Raw genomic sequence first — 25,082 nt, 5'->3', positions numbered from 1 at the left:
CTGGCATCCGTCTGACTGCTGCTCAGTGGGACTATATAAAGTGAGTTTGATCTCGGTTCAGTTCCTTGAGTGCACTTGCCGACATCAAAATGAACTCGCCCTATACTTGGCACTAGCTGTCCCTCTTGTTAGCAGTCCCAGTAGAGAGGCCATAACTGACTGGATCCTGGAGACTGAGCTCACTTTGGCCTAGGGATGTTCCCTCCAGGTCAGGGTTGAAGCACAGTACAAGGAAATCTTGTCTTGTTGCTGCTCGTCCTGTGTTTGCTCTCTGCATAGAGGATGTTGCTCTCTAGGACTGTCAGTCCAGCGCTTTTCACCACCAGCACTAAACTAGTTACTTCAGCCGTACATTGTGGGTATGTATGCTTATCTGATTTCATATTTCATCTCAGTTCCACTGCTACTGTTCCTTCTGCTATCCCTCTTCCTCCCCTAGGTGGTGCCATTTGTTTGCTGATGATTGCTTAGTTGGCTGCAGTAGTTTGTAAGTGAAGGCAATGAACAGAAACCTTTCTCTCTGCAGGAGGCATCTGCAGGAATCTAAAGCTGGCAGTTCTTATGATTGTGTGTTTCTAACCAAGAGATGCGTTTGGTTTTTTCCCCTCTGCAGCCATGATGGGACCAAGACCAGTAGTTCTCAGTGGCCCATCGGGTGCAGGAAAGAGCACTTTGTTAAAAATGCTGCTTAAAGACTACGGCAATGTCTTCGGCTTCAGTGTCTCTCGTGAGTATTTGTGCCGGGTGGGGCAGGGAAAGCGAAACCGAAGCTGCTTAACAGCTAAGGGCCTGACTGCATAGCTGCTACACATACAGCGCTAAGACTTCAGTGGCAGTTTTGCACATAGTTAGCTCCCAAATCATAAAAATTGCATGTTGGATCCATTAACCCAAGCCACAACAGCGATCTTAACTTGTGTGCTAGTAAGTATGTTTACATAACTTGGGTCACGTTTTACTACTGGTGTAAATGGACATGACTCCAGTAACTTCTTTAGAATTGCACCTTTTAAAGGGCTGGTATCTTCATGCTGCCCCTAACACAGAATGCAATGGATGTTGTTCAGAGTCATCCCTTCCTGGGGTTTGTCTTTAGTCTTAAAGTCACAAAGCCCTAAAGCAGAACTGTACTTACAAACATATGACTTGTGTCCTCTAAACACCCCAAGAGAATTGATTAGGATTCCTCTGTGCAAGACCGCATCTGCTTTAACCTTCCTGTGGGTGGATTTAATGAGACTTATGTGGTCTGGCTGTTAGGGTGAGTCAGCAGAATAGTTCTGCTCTTCTATTCAGATTCTTATATTCTGACACCGAGTTACTGACCCGCTTGTGCCAGTGATCGTTTTGGCTCATTGATTTATTTTCCTGCTTAGAATTGTAAGCTACACAACAGTCTTTGTTTTCTCTTCATGAGAAGCGTGTGGTGGATGCTTTTAGTACGTAAATAGCCCTATTATATGGCTAATTTACTATCCCTCCCATCCACCTCCAAAATGTGGAGAACTGTGAATGTTAACTTTATCATATGTACTTTTCTAGTGCCCAGATACTAAGGTGACTGGCACTCACCTAAGATAAGGAGTTAGATAATAAATGAATACCCCGCAGCTGGATCATTGCTACTGGACTCTGAGTAGATGACCTGTGATATAATCTGTGCTTTGTCTTTATTGATGTGACAAGAAGATGCTGTTTATTTGCTTGTTTCCAGTAGCATTCTCCGAGTGGTAGGTGTTATACGGACATATGGGAAGGCAGTCTTTGCCCCAAAGTGATTACAGTATCTAAAAGATATGTATTACTTGAAATTGTGATATTCAATTTCAGATGAAAAATGTTTAAATGGAACAGGATAAATGTAACCCTCCCATTTACAGGCATTAAAATGTATTTGATTGATAAAGCCTCTATCACTGGATATGCTATCCAGGAAATTGTGCAAGATATAAAAGTTAACCCAAATCTCTGACCCTTTGGTCCAAAGAAAATGAATCCAAAAAAGAAAAGCGAGGAGCTGATTGGAAAGAGGGGAAAGCCAAATACATAACTATGTGCTGGTAGTTACAAGAAGGCCTTGTGCTGAGCCTTGAAAATGCCATGGAGGAGTTCCACGGACAAGGTCCTCATGAACACCCTGTCTTGGTCCAGTTCATATGGAACCTCAGGATCGAGAGTAAGGATAATCCAGATCTTCCCTGCCTGAAAAGTCACATTTTAGGTCTAGATTGAGGGCCTTCTATATTAGCAACCAGACATAGCCAATTTCCAGTCTAGAATGCACATTCGTATAGCCCAGTTCTCTTGGATCATTAACTGCTTTCTTTAAACCGATTTTTAAAAATCGTCTTTGGAAAATGTGGTTCTATTTTTTTGCCCTCTAATTTTTAAAAGAACGACTGTTGAATGTTAATGATGTTGCAGTCTCTCAGACTGTAACCTGGGTGAATTGCATTCTGAATTTCCAGAGGATGGCTAGGCTTGAATTTCCAGTCTTCTTTTACACAACCTGTTCACCGCAAAACATGCGGTTAGCACCTACTGCCTTAACTGACCACTTGGAAGTATCTTTAAGACTTTGAGAACAATTTTCTTCATGTTGAAGTCCATCTCTGCTGGGTAGCTTATTTTTGCTGGGACTTTGGGTGGTGTCTTTAAAGGTCTACTTATCAAATGGATTTTCACTGCAGCTGGAACTTTCTGTACCAGTAGCTTGGAGGCTCTTGGCAAAATCCTGGCCCCAGATTTCCACAAATTCCTCTCTGAATGTTGTGACTTTCAGAAAAAGTTTAGAAGTGCTTGAGACTAAAAGACTTTAAAATGTCTCCTTTTGATACACGTATAATGCTTCTTTGTTTGTCTCTAGCAACCCAACAAAATCTCACATCACAAAATTCAGCACAGAAATAGACTTTGTCCCCTAGGCTGCCTCTGAGTTTATAATCCATGCACAGAAGCTAATAGATGAGACTACACCCTTCTTTTGATCAAGTCCATTCCAATCAGTGTGAAATAAGTCATTCATACTGTGTTCCATGCTGACTGCCACAGGGTGTATCACAATTTCCAGAGCACATGATAGCATAGGTGCTGGAACTAGGGGTCCTGCTGCACCCCATGGCTTGAAGTAGTTTCCATTATATACAGAGTTTACAGTTTGGTTCAATGACTCTCAGTACCCCCACTATACAAATTGTTCCAGTGCCCCTGCATGGTAGTGCTTCAAAATAACATAATTTATAGTGGTCTCCATATGGATTCTAACTTGGTCTCCTATCTCATTCAGAAATTTGACCTTATTCATTAAATCTATCTATCTATATGAGCACCTCAGTCTTTTGAAATGAATTTATCCAATACTGTGGGATAGGGAAGTAGAATTATCCTTGTTTTACAGAGGGGGAACTAGGGCACAGGAAGACTTAGGCCTGGTATAAACTTAAAACCTACATTGCGCAGGGCTGTGAAAAATTTCACAAGCTGAGCAATTTAATTAGGTCAACCCGATTCTCACTATAGACACAGCTAGGTTGATGTAAGAGGTCTTCCATCGACCTAGCTACTGCCTTTCAGGGGGGTGGATTTACTACAGTGATGGAAAAACCCCTTCCATTGCTGTCGTAAGTGTCTACGAGCACTACAGTGGTATAGCTACAGCAGTGCTTGTAGTATGTACATAACTGTAGAGGGGTTTGGCCAGGGCTTGTCCCTCTCCGGAGCGGCGGGGGAAAAACACAATGCCTCGCTTCTTTCTTCCAGTTGCTGACAGGGAATTATCCTGGCTGCAGGAGTCCCTTGCCATGGCAGCAATAGAGGCAAATGCAGACAGTCATTTGCACCCAGCCTGTGGTCCGTGGCAATAACGAGTCAAGGGCTCAGGCCCTTAGACAGGAGCTGAGCAACAGTTTATGCAATTAGCAGGCCTAGGGCGGGCAAGCAGAGAGACAATGGCTCAGGCCCTCAGGGGGCTGAGCAAATGCAGGTAAACAACCAGCCCAGGCTCTTGGCTCAGAAGGGCCTGGGAGAGTTGGGTGGCAGGGGGGACACAGGCCCACCCACTCCACGGCGTCCCAGCCTGAGGCCCTAACAGCGGCAGAAGACCTGCTGCTGGGTCAGTGGGGATCCTGGCCGCAACACACTGACATAGGCTCTGGGTGTGCTGCCCCCGGGCTACTTCCGAACTCCCACTCTGGAGGTACCTGGGTCCAGATGGTGCCCTCCGGGGTGTCCAGCACCATGGGCTCCTCTGGGTAACTGGCAAGGGGCAGGCCAGGCAGCTCCTCCAGGGGGTCAAGCACCATGGGGTCCTCTGGGTAACTGGCAAGGGGCAGGCCGGGCAGGTCCTCCAGGGGGTCAAGCACCATGGGGTCCTCTGGGTAACTGGCGAGGGGCAGGCTGGGCAGCTCCTCCGGGCTCTGGTTGGCATTGGGAATCGGCAGGTCAGGCCAGTCATCGGGTCCGCTGTAAATCGTCAGGGTCTCCCAACCGGGAGGTAGGCCAGAGGTGTCTGGCCTCTCCAGCAGCTGCCTCCCAAATGAGCTCTGGGGTCAGACTTTTATACTTCCAGTCCTGCGCGTTGACCTTTGGGGGGCGGGCGCAGGACTTGCTGGCTCCGCCCACTCTGGTGTCAAGAGGGGCTCGTCCTCCGGGGTGGTGGGGAACCACATGGCCTCACTCCAATACTCTAAGGGCTTGTCTACACAGGAGATTAATGCACAGTAAACTAGGATGTGAATTTAAAGCACAGTAGCTACCCCACACTGACTCTCTCAGGCAGTTTATCTTAATGCACTACTGAAGTTTATTAAGCTAATGAGCACAAGGCATTCTTAGTGCACAGTAAGAATGTCTACATGGGAAGACAGAGCAGAGTAGCTAATGCAGGCTTTTTCCCTGCATAGACAAGCCCCAAGTGATTTTCTCAGTGTCACACAAAGTCTGTGCTGGAACAAGGAATTGTATCTGAGTCTCACAAGTCCCAAGCTAGCACCCTAACCCCTGGACCATCCTTCCCCTCTACAAGCAATGATTGAATCATCTAATACCTGCTTAAAGCAACTAGAAACAAATGGTGCAAATTGAGTCCAGAAACTTTGATCAAATTAAACAAAGAATCAAATTACCAAGTGATCGAATTGAAGCCTGTGTATGCTGCTGAGTAAGTGGCTTTGTATTGCTTTTACATTATTTTATTCTTGGGTGAACTACAAAATTACAAAGACTCTGTTTTCTTACAGATACCACAAGGCAGCCAAGAGTCGGAGAAGTGAATGGCAAAGGTTGGTGTATTGCACTTGTATGTATTGTCAGATTAGGCAGGGCTACTACTCTGAGAATTGTGGACAGCGTTTCCTGCTATATAAAAACTTGCAGAACCTGAGAGGAGTAGTCAGTTTTGCTGGTAGACAATGAAGAGCAAACAAGGCTTGTAACCAATGGATAAGTACATGTTTGAGCAAGTTTTGTTGTTTATGGGCACGTTGCATGAAAGTTCAGTTGCGGGGAAGTCGGACCTTATTTACTTAGCATTTATGGAGTGTATTTACTTATGGAGTGTATTTACTTTATTTACGTACATGTCCAGTAACAGTATTTTACACTTACATAGGACCTTTCATTCTGAATGATCCCAAAGGGTCTTATAAACTGAAGATACAAACTATACACAGGGATCACTTCACCTTCAAATAAAATGCAGCTGCCTCTGTTGTAGGAGGTAGCAGCTGTGTAATAGCGCACAGCAACCTTACACAACAGTTTCGGACAGGATGTACCGAAGTTCTGAGTACTCAGCAGCTCTGATTAACTTCAATGGGAGTTACTGGGTGCTCAAACCTTTTGAAAATTAGGCCACTTAATTTAGGTACCTAGAGTTTCGCTTTTAAATCCACTGGTAAACACCCAGTTTTGAAAATCTAGATCTTAAAGTATCAGAGGGGTAGCTGTGTTAGTCTGGATCTGTGAAAGCAGCAAAGAGTCCTGTGGCACCTTCTAGACTAACAGACGTATTGGAGCATAAGCTTTGGTGGGTGAATACCCACTTCTTCAGATGCATACATCTAAAGAAGTGGGTATTCACCCACAAAAGCTTATGCTCAAATATGTCTGTTAGTCTGGAGGTGCCATAAATCTTAAAGGCTACTACTGATAGTAAGGCTCTGGATTTCATCCCTGATCCAAGAGACCTTGCCTCCAGTAGCATAGAATAGAACCCGGAGCCCCTCCCAAAAAGCATTCTGGGGCCATTGTTTTACTACTGACTTGGAGGGAACCGTGTAATTTAATTCAATTGCCAGAGCAACTGAGGTTTAAATGCAGCGACTTTAGAGTCAACCCTGCACCAAAAAGCATCTGAAATGTCTTACTGGTGTCTTTGTGCCTGGATAGCTCAAAAAGGTCCACATGAGATTTGTACCTACTTTCCCAAAGGAAAGTTTACCTTTCAACTGAGAATAAGAAATTGCAGCCAAAGTGGGGTTTGTTTCAGGGGAGGGGGAATGGGGGGCACAATAAGCCTCTAAAAATAGGCACTTAGCCTGAAATGACTTCTCAGCTACTACTGTAGTGTGTTGTAAGCAGGGCACTGTAATGAGAGGTCACTGGAGATCTGCAGAATAGAAGAGGCAACGTAAACAGCAGCAACGGTATATCGGGCCAATTATTAAAGATGTATTGGAGATAACTACTACATACCACGAGCAGGGTGCGGGGATCCATTGTGTTTCTGAATGTGGTAACCAAGGGCCAAATTTTTGAATTTGAGTGCCTGAAAACTAGGCACCTAAATAAGCACTTCGTTGTCTAACATGGGCATTTAGGTGCTTCAGTACATTTTAAGTCCCCAAATGTGCACACTTAGCCCTGAGCCTTTATCTTGTTCTAAGTCAGATGAAAGTTGCACATTGATAAAGATTTGTTTTTCAATATTGCTGGATCTAGAGTACCACTTTGTGACCAGAGAACAAATGCAGAAAGAAATTGATGCTGGCGAATTCATTGAGCATGCAGAGTTCTCTGGAAACATGTATGGAACAAGGTATGTAACTGTTACACTGTATCCAATAGCTCATGTGGACTGCAGATTGACATTTACTGGCTACGTGTGTTCTGTCCTGAGATGATGGGGAAATATTTTAACGTGCCATGACACTATTCTCTCCCTAGTCTAAGCTTTTCACTCTGACAGCATGTCTGCTATTAATTTTTATTCTGTCACTAGTAATTGGTGACATTCACCCTTGTGCAAAAGATGAGTATCGGGCGTGTGCAACACTCAAATTTTGCTTAAGCCCCAAGGTATGAGTGCAAGATGGTTCATAGTGCTCACGCTGGCCCTTCACAGAGGTGAAATTTCACTCATACAGAATGTTTACAGTGCTCTCCATCTTCAAAGTGCTCTACAAAGATTAATTAAACAAAGTGGGACTTAGATTCTGCATTCACTTCCTGTGTTATCCAATGGCCTGAGTGTGATCAGATCAGTGGTGAAAGCAAGTGACACATGCCTCAGTCTGGTACAGTAACACTTACAAATTAATAAATTCTCTCTGGTGTTGGCACCCTATGATTAGAATTAAAGTGTAAAGTGGATTTTAAAATAGCATTGCTACTGGCATAAAAGTGATCATCAATGAAACACTAATTAAGCTGCAATATAAAATTTTTTAAAATTGCAAATACCTTTTAAGGGCGAACTGAAATGCTTTAAAAATAAATGCAAAAAAAGTCTAAATTTCCAAAATGACTAGAGATTTGAAGGGCCGAACTTGACAGTTTAAGGAGACTGGTCTTTTAGAGATTGGGTGTTCAGCATGTTCTGAAAATCAGGCCCCTTTAAGGTGTCTCAATAATTGGGGCAACCAAAATCACACATCCCTTTTAAAAATTAGTCCTAAGATTCTGAGTGATCAGACTGCATTATCAGAATATAAAATTACAGATCAATACATTTTAAAACAAAACAAATTAAAATAATTTTCTCTCACTTTACAGTATCTGCCTACACTTCAGTTCTAGTTTCTGTGTCTCTTGAAAGATTAGACATTATTTCCCTAAAGCAGCATAAGGAAGGCAGCTTCCTGCTTTTCTCTAGCATTTCTGATGTCATTGGCTTGCACAGGAGGAACACGTTATCTTGACCTTCGATCTCAGCCGTTAGAAACCTTCCAACTCAGCTTGAAGGAGAAACCAATTTCAAGCCTCTTGAATCCATGGATTCAATCTGCTAAGGAGAGTTTGCCTTTGAACAGGATTTTCTATTTAATCCAGGAAACCCCTCTTCTGGGATACTTCTCAGGGAGCAAGTTGAGCTTACCAGCCCCAAATGGCAATGGCTGCTATTTGGTCAGGAGAGTATAACGCAAACTCCTCTGCCTGGGGAGGCATGGGCCAGACAAAGATGTGGCACTCAGTTAGGCGTGATCGGTGTCAACTTTTAGGACCCTAACTGCTCATACATGAGTTACCAATTAAAGATTAAAAGAAAAATGCCGTAACAGAGTGAAATGCAGAGTTTATTTTTTGCACTTTTATGTCAGTTTAACACTTTTCTGAGTAAAATAGGAAGGAGAAGGGCAACAGTGGAGAAAGAACTGGGGAAAAGATAGTGAGTTGAACTGGGATGGGCAAGAAGAGCAGGAGAAGCCAGTGAAACAGGAGTTCTGTTCCCTCCCCTCTGTGGAGGAGGTGGTTGTGAAGAGATCTGACTGTGCCATCGTGTTCTTCCATCCTGTTTCCATCTCCAGCGCTAGCACAGTTGCACATTCAGTACTTTTCTGGAAGAATTCTGTGGCCAGGTGTTAGTTAGTGACCTAGCTGGGGCTCTTCCCCCTGAGTCCGAGCCCCAGCCCAATGATAGGGGTACTGTGCTGAAACAAAATGGAGGGCCTTTCTGTTTGTGGTTCTTAATGATCTCAAGGCATTTTTTCTGTGGTTAGAGGTGGGTCTCTGGCTAAATTCCCACTCTGGTAACACATCTTGGCTACTTATGTGTCCCCTGCAGTTTCAGTTAGATCAGTGGTTCTCCATTTATTTGGGCTCAGGACCCATTTGTAAATGGTTATGGCCTGTCGCAATCCAGTAAATAGTCTGGGGATGGAGGTCCAGGAGTGGTTTCGGTCAGATCCTGCTCCTGGGGGGAGGTCAAGGGGTGGTTGGGTCCTGTCACTCACCCCACAGTGGTGGCTCCTGTGCTATGGGGCTGGTGGGGTTTGGCTGTCCGCTTCGGGTGTTGCAACTTATGGGGTTGCAGCGTCACTCAGGTTTGGCCTCGCCCTTCTTAACTGGACCAAATTTGTGTGAATGGAGCTGTAACCTGGCTCATGGGGTTGCAGTGCCACTCACTCAGTTAGCCCACCTGGACTCCAGTCGTCATGATGGCGGGGCTAACCCTGAGTGGTGCTGGGACCCCAGAGGTTGCAGTACCTGGATCAGAGAGGCAAGCCCAGCTAGCCCCGTGGGACAGGAGCTGCCACGTGACCCTTTGAAACATTCTGATGACCCAATTTTCAGTCTGGACCCACAGGTTAAGAAACCCTGAGTTAAACTAAGTATTCTTCCCTTCCTGTCCTAATCTGTTTACATCACGTTAATATGCTCTACTATACAGCTGTCATGGTGCACCCCAGAGGCAACTGCATCTTAGCAGTGGGGAAGTATGTCCTGTATGTATGCTATATCGGTGTGTCTTTAGGCACACTTCAGAATCAGAGGTGCTTTGTAGTAGTAACACATTTCCCCTCAGGTTTTCCCAGCATAGAGACTAAGGTTTGTTTTCTCCATTTCCCCCCAAAATGCTCCAGACATGATCCATCAGACTATTAGGGCCGGGTCCTAAGCGGTACTGAGCACCCACGGTTGTCAGAGCACTTAACGTTGCTCAGGATCCGGCCTTTCGCATGACCTAGAAGTGCTAAGCGATGTTACTATTTGTTGTTGTGCTGCAGGAGCATCTAGGAGCAGGATCCTGTTGTGTTAGGTGCTGTACAAATACAGAATGTAACACGGGCAAAGCCTGCGTCTGATACCTGAATGACGGAATACCAGGAACTGCTACTGCAGAATGGGGCTGTTCACAGCTGGGTTGAGCACAAGCCTTTTCTTCCAACAACTGTGAATGTGACTCAGTCCTGGGATCATTAAACTTGACCATGAGCAATGTAAGGGCCACCTCCTTCTCTAGAATACTTCCATTCCCTCCCGCTAGCTTTCTTGGAGATTTAAAATCACCTAGTGGCAACCTTTGTATAGACATAAACTTATTTCCAAACTTTTCCCATCCCTTCTGAAACAGCTCAGGTTTCAGTGCAGACCTAGGGCCAAATTCAAGCCTGGTGTAAGCGAGTGCAACTCGGTTGATTTTGTCCACTGAGCTGCTTATGCAGAATCTGAATTTTCCCCTCCATCTTTTCTCCCTAGATACCACCCTTCATGCACTCTGCTTTGCCCATCTGTATACATTAAGGAGAAGATATTTGAAGTCCAAAAACAGCTGCTTTGCTTTACCAGCTATATATAGGTTCATTTCTACTGCACACCTTTGGCCATCTTATGAATGCAAGGATTGCCCAGTACTGAAATAGGTGACTGTACTTCACCAGACTAGGTGAAGTATTAGTCTATCTCCAACAACAGCTAATGCTGTGTTGTGGATACAAGCTTCTTCCTGCCCCATGTCCTACTGGCTTAGACCCTGAAACATGCTGATGCCATTCTTTATACAATATTGTACATTTCTAGAACACCTTTCATCCCAAAGCAATAAAAGCAATACTGAAACGCAGCTGCCTTTGAGCTGCAGCCAGCTGGTGCATACACCATGGTGGCAGGGAAAGGAAGTGTTAACCGAGGAAATCAAGAAAAACCTCAAGGCTTGCTAAAAGTGTGGTAGAAGAAAACAGGATTAAGGCCATATCCAAGAGATCTAATCCTTTCATGATTGAAAGCTTTTTCCAAGACATTTTGGTGATGGGAAAGATATAAGAATCTGAACCAAAGAGAAATTAACTTACTCCAGGAGAAAGAAAAGGAGTACTTGTGGCACCTTAGAGACTAACAAATTTATTTGAGCATAAGCTTTCTTGAGCTACAGCTCACTTCAACGGATGCATTCGGTGGAAAATACAGTGGGGAGATTTATATACACACACAGAGAACATGAAACAATGGGTTTTATCATACACACTGTAAGGAGAGTGATCACTTAAGATGAGCTATTACCAGCAGGAAGGGGGGGGGGGAGTTCCACCGAATGCATCCAATGAAGTGAGCTGTAGCTCACAAAAGCTTATGCTCAAATAAATTTGTTAGTCTCTAAGGTGCCACAAGTACTCCTTTTCTTTTTGCGAATACAGACTAACACGGCTGCTACTTTGAAACCTGTCATTACTCCAGGAGGTGTCAGTCATTTTGAAAAACAAACTCATCCACAAACACCGCTTCTCTGACCAGAAGAGCTAAGATTTTTCAGACTAATGGTTCTGGATGCTTAATTGGAGACCACTTAAAGGAGCCTGTGTTCCAGAAAGTGCTGAGCACCCACTCTCTGAGAATCAGGCCCCTAGTAGATGCCTCAACATAGACACCCAAACTCAGTAGTCCCTTTGGAGAACCTTGACCAAGATCTTTGCTGAGTGTGTGCATGCCACTCTAGGGTCCAGTAATGTGAGGTGCTGAGAAATCACTAGGAGTGGAAGAGACAGCACCTTGTGCATCTCGTGTGCTTAAATCTGAGGATGAGGGGGGAAAGCATCTTTACATGGTTAGCGTTAGAGCAATTTTTGTGAATTTGAGACAGAAAGCAGCCTAAGCCATAGTTGCTAACATCTTCCACAGTTTGGGGAGGAAGAAAGGAGAGCTGTAATCCAGCACAGTCATTGAGATCGACATGCAAGGCAAGCTCGTAGATCTCAGTGTTTGTATAGTGTGCAGCAATGATGATAAGGTAGGTTTAAAGGCTTTAGGACAGGATTAATGTGGAAATCCCATGAATAACTTTGAAAGCCGGGACTCGCGTCACCTGCTGCAGCAGGATGGGTCTCGCTCGCATCACCTGTTGCAGTAGGATGGGTCTTGTTAAATCCGTTCCTAACTCCAGTTTTCTGCTCCAATTCGTTAAAACAATTCTGGGAAGAGGAAAGTTTCCTCCTTTTCCATGTGTTCTAGATATTTGTCTGGCCCCCATCACCGTAGCACCACCATCTTTAATGTATCCTCACTGCACCCCTGGCTATTATCCCTATTTTGCAGGTAGGGAACTGAGGAGCAGAGGGGCCAGATGGCTTGCCCAAGGTCACACAAGAAGTCTGTGTTGCAGCAGGGAGTTGAACCCAGATCTTGCAAGTCCCAGGCTAGCACCCTCACCACTGGGCCATCCTTCCTCTCCATTTACTAAACAGGAGCTTGCTTTGCCGGTGTGTGTCTGTGATCCGTACGTGTGGCTTAAGGTTAGACTCCTGGATGTGAGGTCTGTCGTTCTGAAATCATGGCAGTAATCACTGCAAACCTGTTAAAAAGAAAGAGTTAACACTCTCTCTCCTCTTTTCCACTATTCCCCAGCTGGTAGACCACCTCAGGGTTCCTTCGGCCTGAGATGGGGTTTGTCCTCCAGGCTAAAGCTTAGGTGGAGCTATACAATGCTGCTCCCTCTGTCTCTGTGACATGGGGCAGGTATGACTGGAAAGTGCTGGGGGAAAGAGAACTGAAAGAAGAAGTGGGGGAGAGAACTGGGTGGGAGTTAGTGGGAGAAATGAGTAGGGTAAAGGACAAATATAATACCCAAGTAAAATGAGACACAGGAAGAGGAGGTGGAAAGGGTTGGGGGGAAAGAAAGGGGAAAACAGACAGGAAACTGATGATGATTTAAAAAAAAGTGCTCTTGTATAGCATTCTTCCATCCATAGATTTCAAAGAGCAATCCCAAGAAGATTGGAATCATTATCCTCATTTTGATGATACTGAGGCGTAGAGGGAAGAAATGTGTTCCCAAAAGTCACCCTGCAGGTGCGTGTCAGAGCTCAGTGTAGAACCCAGGACTTCCGAGTCCCACTCCAGTGCTCTAGCCATAGCCAGCATGCTGATAGGTCGGGAACACTGTGGTGGAGAATCCCAAGTGCAGATTGGTTAGAGGTGGGGTCCTCCAGTCAGAGCAAGTTGGGAACCACAGCGCTAATGGGTTTCACTGCTCCCGGTGGAATCAGAGCTCATCTTGCTTCCACCACGATATTCTTGGCTTAGGGGACACCCCAGCTCAGGAAACAGGGTTCTCTAGGAATCATGCCCCACACCTGGCTGGAGTGAGCTCACCTCATCAATCCTGCTGTGGGCAGCCATGGCTTCACTGTCCTAATTGGCTGCTATCCTTCAGGTGTTGTGGCAGAAGAGGATCTTGGGAGAGGAGGAGGTGATAGGGACTGAGCAGATCCGTTCAGGGAGATGACCCATGTGTAGGAGGCACACACACATTGGTAGGAGGAGTGGACAGATGGGCTGGCAATCCTTGGTAGCAGTAGCACAGGTAAGGAAGAGTATGATCATTCGCATCCAAACCGTACACCCAGGGAGAAGAGGTGAGCAGTACATAAACAATGGGGGGACAAAACCAAACAGCCACACCCATCGCCTAGAGGTTGTTTAGTCTCAACTTGTCTCTGTAGTGCTGTCCTGACAGTTTGGCCATGTAACTGAGAATCAAAATGTGGACAGAACATTAGCCAGGTCACCCATCTACTGAAAGGTCAGTTGGATTTTTTTCGGTCAGGTTCTGTTTAAGTCATGAAGTTCATACGCAGTAAGTGTGTTACTGGTTAGAACAGGGAGAATTATTCTTACTATAACAATTTAGGAGAATATATGCTGCATTTTAGCACAGATCTTGTTAGGATTGGTCACTTTACATAAAAACGGCATGCTGTACGGGCAGATACTGACAAAAGGAATGCGCGCGCGCGCTCTCTCTCTCTCTCTCTCTCTCTCTCTCTCTCTCTCATATGAGCAGAGTACATGACAATCCACACTCAGCTTGTAATCAGATAGCGGGCTGGACTAGCGGACTTCTTGAGGTCCCTTCCTGCCCTACATTTCTCTATGAGCAACTGTAGGGAGGGCTGGGATCAGCGTTGGGTGGGGCGAAGGCTCACAAGAGGAACTACAGCGTAACCTCTGCGGGAGAGTATGAAGGCCTTCTCTAAAGAGCTGCTCTTTCTCTTATCCTCTGTTGCCACCATGTGGCCATTCAGTTTAACTAATTTAAATCCTCCGTAACCACCTCAAAACATTTTCTCAGGTTTTCTCCTCTTATTCTTTATCATTTGTAGTACATGAGTGCCTAGGAGCCCTAGCCACGGATCAGAATCCCATTGTGCTAGGTGCTGTACAAAGACAGATGGTCCCTGCCCCAAACAGCTAACACCCGTTTGCTATAGGATTCAGATTAGTTTTTCTTTATGCAATTGGAGTCACTGCTCTTTAGATGTTAGTTTGTTCTAAGAGGATCATAGAGAGAGTTTGGAGGGAAGGTCAAAGCATATCAGATGCAGCCCACAGTGGGGAAAGCGTATGATTATCTTTGCCAGTCCAAAGGAAAAATGTTTTAATACTCACCTTCTTAACTTGGTATCTTCCAAGACTGGCAAATCCTATGAAGGGTACTGCACTCTTCAAGTGAATTTATTAGTATGGAAACTTTTGACCTCTTACAGAGAAGTAACCTTGTTCAGTGGCTTTTCCTCCTTAGTCCAAACATCTGTGATTCATAGATTCCAGGGCCAGAAGAAGACCACTGTGATCATCTAATCTGACCTCTTGTATAACACAGGCCAGAGAACTCCTCCTCCCCCCCCCCCCGAATTCCTAGAGCAAATCTTTTAGAAAGAACACTGTCATGGTTTAAAAATGGTCAGTGGTGAACAATCCATAACAACCCTTGGTAAATGGTCCCACCCGTTAATTACTTTCACTGGTAAAAATTTATTTACCTTATTTACGGTCTGAATTTGTTTAGTTTCAACTGCCAGCCATTGGATCGTGTTATACCTTACTTTTGATGTTGTCACCCTTCTAGTCCTTCGGGATTTGTATGGGCTTTGGTGTTTGAGCCTCTCCAAAGGAATGATGTCATTGCTAGCCTGTAACTAAGATGCTCCGTGTTTACCTCAGTGGAAAACAATGCCATCTCTTTAGCCATTTCCACACACTTAATTTCTCTTGATGTAGCAATATGCACTTGTATGAAGCTCTAGGCACCTATATGATTTTGTAAGAATATGTCAAATTCTGTGGTCTCAGCCCACAATATCTAATTCTCCAGTGCCCACCATAAAACTCCTCCCTCTTTGCCAGCCCCTTGTGAACAATTTCTTCCCTCAGCCTCCCTTTCAAGGCGAGCCTGGGAGAGAATAGCGATGCCTTCTAGCTTGCCCTGTAGGCCAACATATGTGGGCCCTCTTGGAAAAGGGGGTGGAGGAAATCTAGAGTTAGGGACCAGTCAATGAGACAATCCTGCTATCCACCCCCTCCTATTGAATCCATGGAGCTGTGATCAAGTCCCTTGGCAAATTAGAACTGCTACAGTTTCCCATGAGGAGATAGAGGCAACTATTAACAAAATGTGTACAAATAATAATGCCTGGCTGTTATATAGCACTTCTATCTGTAGATCTTGAAACGCTTTCCAAAGGCGGTCAGTATCATCATCCCAATTTTACAGCTGGGGAAGCTGAGGCAGAGAGGGGAAGTGAGATGCCCAAGGTCTCCTAGCAGGGTAAGCTAGGAATTGAACGCAGGTCTCCTGAGTTCCCTGTATAGTGTCCTATCCACTAGGCTACACTGCCTCCATTTCTGAACTTTCCACTTCTAGTTCACTCACCTCCCTCTTGTGACCATGTGGGCGACACCTCTAGGGACAGGAACTGGGAAATATTGATGCAAAAGAGAACGTCAGTGGTGCAGCATAGCTTGTGAATGGTTCTTAATGCACGAGGAGTAGATAGCTAAGATTCCCTGGCTCTCCCTGCACAGCATCCCCACCCCAGTGTGTCCAGTAACCAACTTCTTCTCTCCCTTCCCCCCCAGTAAAGCTGCGGTGCAGGCCGTGCAGGCACGGAACCAGATCTGCGTCCTGGATATCGACTTGCAGGGCGTCAAGAACATTAAGAAAACTGACCTGAAACCGATCTACATCTCTGTCCAGGCTCCGTCCACAGAAGTCTTGGTGAGTGAGCCTCCTTTCCCATGTCCTCACTGTGCTCTTACTAGGGGAAAGTTACCTTGGGGGTCTTTCCAGCAGCAGCAGAAGATGATCCAATTAATGGATGAATTCAGTGAGATGATGAGAATTTCCTGCCTCTTCTCCATTGATCAATTTACTATATAACCCACAAAACAGGTAATGGCTTTTGATCAAACCTCTGCCTATTCTCTCTCCTCCCTGCTCCTTGTGTCTCGTACTCCTCCTCTTGGCTTTGTGCATGCTCATCCTTCTCTTTAAAAGGCTCCATCTCCCATGCTCCTTCCCTTGCTTCTCTCGGATCCTCTTCATCATCTGATCTTCCCATCTGCCATGTGTCTCAGAGCTTGCTTGTGCTTGAAGCTGTTCATGTTAATTTGCAAGCTCCTTAGGGCATGGTCTGCCTTGGTCCATGTTTAGGAAAGCTTTGTTTGTGTTTATGATGCTCTCTAGGGTTATGAGGACTTCAGTATCCATCTATTAGAGTAAATCCTAGTGAGGCTGGTATCATGGGGTAAGACCATGGAACTCTTATCTGTGGTCTCACGTGTCCCCATATATTAATGAATGTATCCCCCCATAATTTCCCTGTGAGGTTTAGAAGTGTTGTCATCTCAATTTTGTAGATGGGGAACTGAGACGGGGATAAAAGTGACTCGCCCAAGGTCACACGGGGAGTCTATGAGAGAGTCAGAGATTGAACCCAGATCTCCTGAGTCCCAGTCCAGTGACTCTGACAAATCATCCTTCCCAGACTTTTTCTTCTGTTTTGTTACCCTAAGTCCATTATGTAAGTGGTGTTCCTCCTTAAGAAGAAAGGCCAGGCAATGAGCTGCTGTCGCAAAACCAGCTTCAAAGTGTCGCCTAACAGCTGCCATTTATACCTTCATGGCTGTTCCGTTGGCAGTAGTATTGCAAGAAGCATCATAGTCCAGTGGCCTGAGCACAGGGCTGGAAGCTGGGAGCTCCTGAGGTCAAATCCCAGTTTGGACAGAGATTTGCATCGTGGCCTGGGGCAAGTCACTTAACTGTTTGCTAAAGTGGGGATATACTTCCTTACATCCCATGGTATTTGTGAGGCTTTATTGGTCAAGGCCAGTACCCACAGCCAGCCTCTTGATCTATTCCTTCTGGCCAATGGGCAGCATGGTGTCACCTGGCTCCAGAAACAGCCATGTGCCAGGGGAGAGGGTGTTTGAAATGGCTTCCTGTTCTCTGCCTGTGGCACATGACAGTCTAGTCTTCTGTGGGTTGTGACACTTTGGTCTCATTCCAGTTGTTGGGTTCAGTATGTGGGTGCTGGGTGGCAGTGGTGGCCTGTGATCTACAGGAGGTCAGGCTAGACAGTTGGGTGGTCCTTTCTGGCCATAAACATGTCTGTGACTTGGAGCCTTTTGAGGGTGGTTGTGATGGCAGTAATGGGACTTGGGGGGCCGGGGCCGACTGTTCTCCTCCAAATGGCGCTTGAAACGTGCATTTACACTTGTCGTCTTTGGGCTGTAGGAAAAGAGACTGCGTGACAGACAGACAGAGTCCGAAGAGAGTCTCCAGAAGCGGCTGAACGCAGCTCGTGTAGACATGGAACTTAGTAAGTACAGGAAGCTTGCACAGACACAACCCCAGCGGGGACTGGGGGTAGGGAGCGGGGAAGGCACATCAGAGTTTTTGGCGCCTTGTCATACACAGATGTCTGGCTCCCTGTCTCAGGGGTTTATGGAAGATCCGGCCAGAAGAACTGACCATGACTCTTTGGCAGCTGGGAGCTAATTGCAGGGGGAAGAGGGGATTCACTGCCCTGGACTGACAAGGAGGAGCGGGACCGTGTCACCACTTGGAAATCACAGCTGTAAAGATCTCACAGGCTCTGGGTGTGTTTGTGAGAGTGAACACCTCAGCCTTCCATTGTCTGCATAAAACCTTAGGCACTAAAAGCGAAAATCCTCCTCTCTGGTCCCTTCCCCCTCCCTCTGAAAGAGCAGGAGCCCTGATTCCCTTCCCTCACCCCTTGGCACAGCACCATTGGAAAGATCCCCTCCCCCTTACAAGCGGGTAGGATCACCTAGCCCCTTCCTACCTCCCCTCACTCCTCCAGACCAGTTCTTCCCATCCCTGGCTTCCACTCCTGTTACATCCTCCCTGCCCCCAGTCCCAGGCATGAGGGGGATGGGGCAGTTCAGCCTCAAAGATGCTAGGAGGTACTAGGGCCACTGATGTACTGTTCAGCATTACACTGGTCTTAGTGCTTCAGAGTTTATGTAGAGTGAGTCGGGCTTGTTTGGTTTTTTTGTTTTTGTTTTTTTTTTAAAACCGTACCAACCACACCATGAAAATACTTTGACAGCTGTTAATGCACTCCAGGGTGGCTGGGAGCACTAAGTTAAGTTTCAAGATTTTAATTTTTTATGAAGTAAAGTGAATTTCACTTTTTAACAGCTTCCCTTATTTCTATCTTAGGTTTTTATGTGGCCCCCCCATCAGGGTAGTATCCGAGTGCCTCATAATCTTTAATGTATTTATTCTCACAACACTCATGTGAGGTAGGGAAGAGAAGCTATCCCCATGTGACAGATGGGAGAACAGAGACATGGTGAGGTGAATGACTTGCCCAAGTTGACAGTCTGGTTTTCTGTTTGTTTTTGTTCTGTTTGTACAGCACCTCGCACGATGGGGGTCCCAGTCCGTAACTAGGGCTCCTAGATAAATAAATTCACACAGGTAGTCTGTGGTGGAACTAGGACTTGAACCCAGGTCTTCCAAGTCATAGGCTAGTGTTCTACCCACTGGACCTCTTTCCCTTTAGTTGCATAGAGTTGTTTAAAAGGAAAATCCTAGGGCTGCCTCAACAAACTTTATTTCTGCCTTTAAATTGCTGATCCTTTCCTTGTTCTAGCCCATCTTCCACATCCATTCCTCTTACCTGGGAGACTCCTGTGTAGTTTTTCAATAATTCTGGGGGCCATATAGCAGTCAGTAAGAGTAATGGCCATTCTCCTGCTCTTCCAAAGTCTTGTGTTTTCATCCACTCTATTTCATACCTCTGGTGATTGTTTCATAATCTGTTGGATTTAGACCCTTCAGACTTCATTTATGTTGGTCTTGGTTTTGTAATGAATTCAGCAGCAAAGCAATGTTCGTAGTCTCATCCGTAACATCTTATGTCTCATCGTCAGCTTAATTTTCAGAATCCTTCTAGGTCTTATAAGTGACTCTCTCTCTCCATGCCATGTGTTTCCTTTTGTTTTGGTTTCAACTAAGTTCCTGTTTATTTAGGATCCTCCATGAAATTTTGCTTTCTCTGTAGGGAGTGTGTGCAGAATGTGCTCTCTCTCTCAAAAATATATGCTCTAGCTCAACCAGAAGATATGGGCTTGATGCAGAAATTACTGAGCTATTGGGCTATTATGCAGGAAGACCGACTGGATGATCATAATCGGCTCTTCTGGCCTTAAAATCTATGAATCTGTGCTACATTCAGCTCTTAGCCTGATGCAGTTTTAAGACTAGACTTTGATCTAAGTAGAATGCAGCATGCTCTCCTATAAAACTACTAGCTTGACAGTGGAGATTCATAGATACTAAGGTCAGAAGGGACCATTATGATCATCTAGCCTGACCTCCTGCACAACGCAGGCCACAGAATCTCACCCACCCACTTCTACGAAAAACCTCTCACCTATGTCTGAGCTATTGAAGTCCTCAAATCGTGGTTTAAAGACTTCAAGAAGCAGAGAATCCTCCAGCTAGTGACCCATGCCCCATGCTACAGAAGAAGGCGAAAAGCCTCCAGGGCCTCTTTCAATCTGCCCTGGAGAAAAATTCCTTCCTGATCCCAAATATGGCGATCAGCTAAACCCTGAGCATATGGGCAAGATTCACCTGCCAGATACTACAGAAAATTCTTTCCTGGGTAACTCAGATCCCACACCATCTAACAACCCATCACAGGCCATTAGGCCTATTTACCACGAATATTTAATTACCAAAATCATGTTATCCCATCATACCATCTCCTCCATAAACTTAACGAGTTTAATCTTAATGCTAGATAGATCTTTTGCCCCTACTGCTTCCCTTGTAAGGCTATTCCAAAAGTTCACTCCTCTGATGGTTAGAAATGATGGTAAAATGAAATCAAGACATACATTAGTACCTCTAGTCTTATAGTACAATTATAAAATCCTGCTCCTACAAGTGCGCCTGGTGCAGAGGGGCAGGGCCCCAGGGTGTTTCTGGTGCTGGCCCAGGCCTTGTGCTGTGTCACGGTCAGGAGTAGCCTGACCAGAGTCTGTGTCCCCGAGATGACGGATGGGGAGGCTGCTGGGTGATCTTCCGCCTTCCTGCACTGCTACACTGGAGCCTCTACATTTATTTATTTGCAGAATTTTGCAATATTGTGCGCAGCATTTTTAATTTTTTGGTGCGGAATCCCCTCAGGAGTAAGCAGCTTTGAGGGCATTGCTGAAATAGTAAGAAAACGACCTGAGCAGTAGGCTGATGTTCTATGGAAGCGAAGGACAGCAGCAGACACGATGTTGTGAACTTTGCCAGTCTGCTACCCCTGAGCAGAATGCACCTGTCACCATCTCCCAGGCCAGCTGTGCTGCTGCTGCAGACAGGCCAATGGCCCAGCAAAACAGGCCAGGGGTGACCGAGGCCTTGTCTGCAGGAGAAGCTGCATCGGTTTAACGTCAATCAGTTTTAATCTGGTTGATTAGCAGTGGCTGAAATAAAATAAAAATGTTAAGAGTCCACAAGAATTAGAGTCCCAAAAAAGGAGGCAAAGGAGCCAGTGTTCCTTTCCTGTGTTCTAACTCCTGTTTTGATTCACTAGGTAATGAACCTGGCCTTTTTGACTTGATCATCATCAATAATGATCTACAAAAAGCCTATTCTGAACTGAAGGAGATTCTTGCAGAGGTAAGTCATTTAGGGCTCTTCTGCTTTGGGTACAGTCCAAGCTATTGTAAATGGAGAGTCAACTATTAGAGAGCATCAGAAGGAAATGCTTGACAAACATTCCGTTTCCGAGAGAAGGCAAAGTTGTAGCTAGGCATATAGCCCTGACGCAGTAAGATGTCAAAGCACATACCTAACTTTTTAAGTACGAGTAGTCCCATTGGCTTCCATGCTACTCCCATGCTTGACATTAGGCATTTGCTGAAGTACCTTGCTGACTCGGGGCCTTAAAGAGGGAACTCTGGTATGCAGAGGTTTTTTTTCCTGGTCCGGGACCATTATTTGCAAAAGTTTACGCAGGGCAGGGGCTGTGTCTTCTGTTGTGTTGGACTGGGCCAAGCACAGTGATACTAGTCAGAACATAATCAATAAATGCAGTGACCTTCATGCATCCAAAGCCAGGACCCAGTTGTTGGCTTCGTGAGCCCTAAAGGTCACTGCTGAAGCAGTTACTTCTGAAGATTGGACATGGGTGATGTAACAAAGAGCAGAACTTTAAGCTTGGCAGTTAGGCTGGGAGAATTGTATCTTGGAAAGCAGGGCCTCCGAAAAGGACATAGGGGTCCTGGTGGATAACCAACTCAACACAAGCTCCCAGTGTGATGCAGTGGCTAAGAGGGCTAATTGGATCCTTGAATGTATAAGCAGAAGAGTTTCAAGTAGGAGCAGGGGAGTGGGGTTATCGCAATGTCTGGCGTTAAATGAGACTCTTGTGGAGTTCTGTGGTCCCCTTTTCAAAGAGTATGTTGAAGAATTCGAAAGAGTCCAGAATAGAGCTACAAGAATGATGTCAGGTCAGAAAAATCTGCTTTATAGTGAGAGATTTAAGACTGTTAATCTATATATTTTATCAAAGAGGATGTGAAGAGGTGATATGGTCGTAGTCTAGAAGTACATGGGAGAAGATGTTGGATAGCTGAAGATGTTTTAACCTAGCAGACAAAGGTAGAATGAGATCTGATGCCTGGAAGCTGAAGCTAGACAAATTCAGATAGGGAGCAAAGCACGCGTTTTTCACCCTGATGGTGAGAGAACCATTGGAACAATTTACCAAGAGATGTGTTGGATCATGTGGAGTCTCTTTAAATCCAGACTGGATGTATTTCTAAAAGGAATAGTCCATTTCAACCATAAAATATGGGCTTGATGCAAAGGTCACTTGATGAAATTCTATGGCCTATTCTATGCCAGAAGTCAGACAAGATGATTATAATGATCCTTTGTGGCCTTACAATCTCTGAAGCTATGAATTATTTACAGAGAGCAATATACAATCAATCCTTTTCTTCATCTGCTTGCAGGAAATCCAGAAGGTCCAAGAATCCAAGAAGTCCTGAGTTCAGTCTGCTTGGCTGCCATTCCTCACGTGCTTCACAGCATTCTGGTCCAAGAGAGACATTCCCTTTAGCCTGATTCCCTTCCGAGTTACTATGACATTTATATTAAAAAACAAAAGTGCAAAACCAACCTTATATTTATATTAGTCGGGGCTTCTGCCACTTTGTGTGTGCGCGCTAAAGCGTCCAGTGCTCTTCTTGTTTTGCATGGAGATTCCAGGCAAACAGTCTGAAAGTCCCTGTATTGTATTTCCTGAGCAGAATTATTCTGAATTCATTTGTATTGCCTGATCATAGATACAGCCCCATGCTGATACAATCCGTGCGTGTAGTCTGTGGAAACTAAGCAGTAGTCTCCTCCATAATATTTTTTGGTGGATACTCCCTTCCCACCCCTGGGCTGCCTGCACCAGATGCCGCTTGCAGAAGGGAATTGCTTAGTATGACCTGACCTGGCCTTCTCCTGCAGACAAATTGGTTAAAGTATGCAGTGGCATCAGCTGGCCTGAAGTGACCAGCTGAGAGAAGAGATGGGCTGAAGACCAACTCAGAGCAAGGGTGGAGCAGAGAGAGGATGGTGCTAATGTTGGTGTCCCCCGCTCCCCCGTCCCCCATAAATGTTCCACTAAGCATTGAGAGCTCCCACTCTTTCCCTTTTGTCCTCACATTAGACCAGTGGCTCCAGCCACCACTCCTTTAGGTGTTTAACATTCTCAGTGAGTCTCTGCTTGATCTTGATGCTGCTGCTGGTTAGGGCTCCTTTCAGCAGAGCTTGGGTGGCTCCAAACGTCAGTCCTTGTGCCCAGGACCTAGTCAGGTGATCTGCTGGGGTTGCTTGAAAAAACTGGAGACCCACTTAATCTACCAAGAAATAAAATCAGGTCCTGACTTCTCCTGGCTAAAAGGAGTTCCTAGGGGAGCAATCGTTCAGCACCTGCTTGCCCTGCAAGACTGTGGGGTGTGGTCATATATGTTGTTCTGTATGAATGTAGCAGTGGAAAGGTTTGAGTGTTCCCAAGTTCAACTCTCTGGGGAATTTCTTTCCAGGCTGTGCAGCACTTTTATTCCTGGAACAACTGACAATGCAAAGGGGCATTTTACATAAGTTTCTGAGACTTCTCTGTCTGCTGCCGTCCTGTTCTAGTTGAAGGCTTTGAAACTTCAGGGTTTCCCTTCAAATTGAACATCCTAGAACCAGTTTAATTCTGAAACATCCAAACCATTTTACACCTTTTCTCCTTGATGGTTTTCCAAAAGGAAGAGTCGTGGTTGCACCTACCATTCCCCAGATTATCACCCTTCCCTGCCACTGCCTCCACCCATACGGTGAATGGTAGAACAGTAACATTCTTTTAATGTCCATTTCCTCACAAAAATTGCATCTGATCTGACAAATACCTTCAAAGCCAAAGCTTGGCGCAGCGTGGTTTCTGGGAGGTTGTTCATTAATTCCAAAGTTTTCGCTTTCAGGCTCTTCCCAACATGGATTGGGGTGGAATTTTAAATGGCACTTGGCCCCAAAAGAATTAGCAATATCATCTGTGCTGGGCCCTAACAACTCCAAGTGTTAAGAGGCTTAAATGCGTGTGTCATGGAACAATGAGGACTGAAATTCTGCTTTCCCATCGTTGCCCTGAATCTGCAGTCAGAAGAGCTCTACATGTTAACTGAGTGACCCTCTGTATTCCAGAAGAACTATGTGCGTCTTAGGAGAGAAATTTCTCACTTATGAAATAAGCATGGAGGGTTAGGGATAGTGGGGTGGTGGTAAGAACATGTGAGCCCTGACTACCCTAATGCTCCTACTAGTGGTGAATTAAAGGTTTTGTTTTGTTTTTTACTTTCATTTTTTTGCTTGTGCAGATGCAGCCTGCCTCTCTCATTGATTGTGTGTATTATTCTGTCCTTGGGGTTCCTTCTCCCTTGAAAGTGCCCTGGGAGATGTGAGCGTAAGGAGATTCTGGGAGCCAATGCTAGAAGGTCCTTTGGGAGATATTACAGCCATGATATAAGGACCAACAGCTGCACCAGTGATATTTCCCATGAGGCCATCCTGTGTTTCAGGCCACGCTGTCCGTGCTGGGATCCTACAAACTTTTCCTCTATTGCAATCAGATTGAGTGATGGGAGCTTACTCTGTGTCTGACCTATATCAACACAGCAGGAAGCTCCCATGACCTTAAATATTTCAGATAACCCTAAACCGTGCACTAACCCCACTATACAAATCCCCCTCATCGATGAGCAGAAATTCCACTGCTTCCCCGAACAGGGTCCTTGAGACATGGTCAAGGGTTCTGGTAGTTCCAGCCAAGAGAGAACTGCAGAAATAACGAGTGACGTACAAAGCTGGTTGCTTAAATGAAGAAAACTGAGTGAAAAGAGCAGGGTGTAGGTGTTTCTTTGCAACCCAGCCTGAGCCATGGCACTGGCCTCAGGCAAGAGAGTGGGGAAAGGAAACTAGTTTGTGTGCCAGCTACCATACCGAAGAGGGTCAACAAACAGCACTAAAGATGAAAAATTAATGTTCTTCTCTGTTTTCCCCATCTGCCCCTTTTAATAGTCAA

The 25,082-nt window shown here is 45.4% G+C and overlaps 1 protein-coding gene across 2 annotated transcripts; it reads left to right on the top strand.

The window, feature by feature from the left end:
- The first annotated feature begins 478 nt into the window (after positions 1-478).
- Positions 479-22,661, top strand: GUK1 (guanylate kinase 1). Of its 2 annotated transcripts, XM_038389378.2 has the most exons (7): positions 480-727; positions 5,238-5,279; positions 6,940-7,036; positions 16,069-16,207; positions 17,726-17,810; positions 21,054-21,139; positions 22,480-22,661. In XM_038389378.2, the coding sequence occupies exons 1-7, from the start codon at positions 616-618 to the stop codon at positions 22,513-22,515; spliced, it is 597 nt and encodes a 198-aa protein (XP_038245306.1). In that variant the 5' UTR covers positions 480-615; the 3' UTR covers positions 22,516-22,661. The 2 variants fall into 2 exon arrangements, with proteins under 2 accessions (XP_043365699.1, XP_038245306.1); XM_043509764.1 differs by lacking the exons at positions 21,054-21,139; positions 22,480-22,661 and adding an exon at positions 18,677-19,856 and having other exon boundaries at positions 479-727.
- Positions 22,662-25,082: the final 2,421 nt, after the last annotated feature.

Source organism: Dermochelys coriacea, chromosome 2 (assembly GCF_009764565.3).
Source record: "Dermochelys coriacea isolate rDerCor1 chromosome 2, rDerCor1.pri.v4, whole genome shotgun sequence".
NCBI lineage: Eukaryota > Metazoa > Chordata > Testudines > Dermochelyidae > Dermochelys > Dermochelys coriacea.
The sequence above is the reverse complement of the archived record's forward strand: the minus strand, read 5'-3'. Positions and strand labels throughout refer to the sequence as shown.

Coding starts and splice junctions, on each gene's coding strand:
- GUK1 (XM_038389378.2), top strand. CDS start 616: ATGATGGGACCAAGACCAGTAGTTCTCAGTGGCCCATCGGGTGCAGGA. Junction 5,280..6,939: donor CGGAGAAGTGAATGGCAAAG/GTTGGTGTATTG, acceptor TGCTGGATCTAG/AGTACCACTTTGTGACCAGA. Junction 17,811..21,053: donor TCGTGTAGACATGGAACTTA/GTAAGTACAGGA, acceptor TTGATTCACTAG/GTAATGAACCTGGCCTTTTT.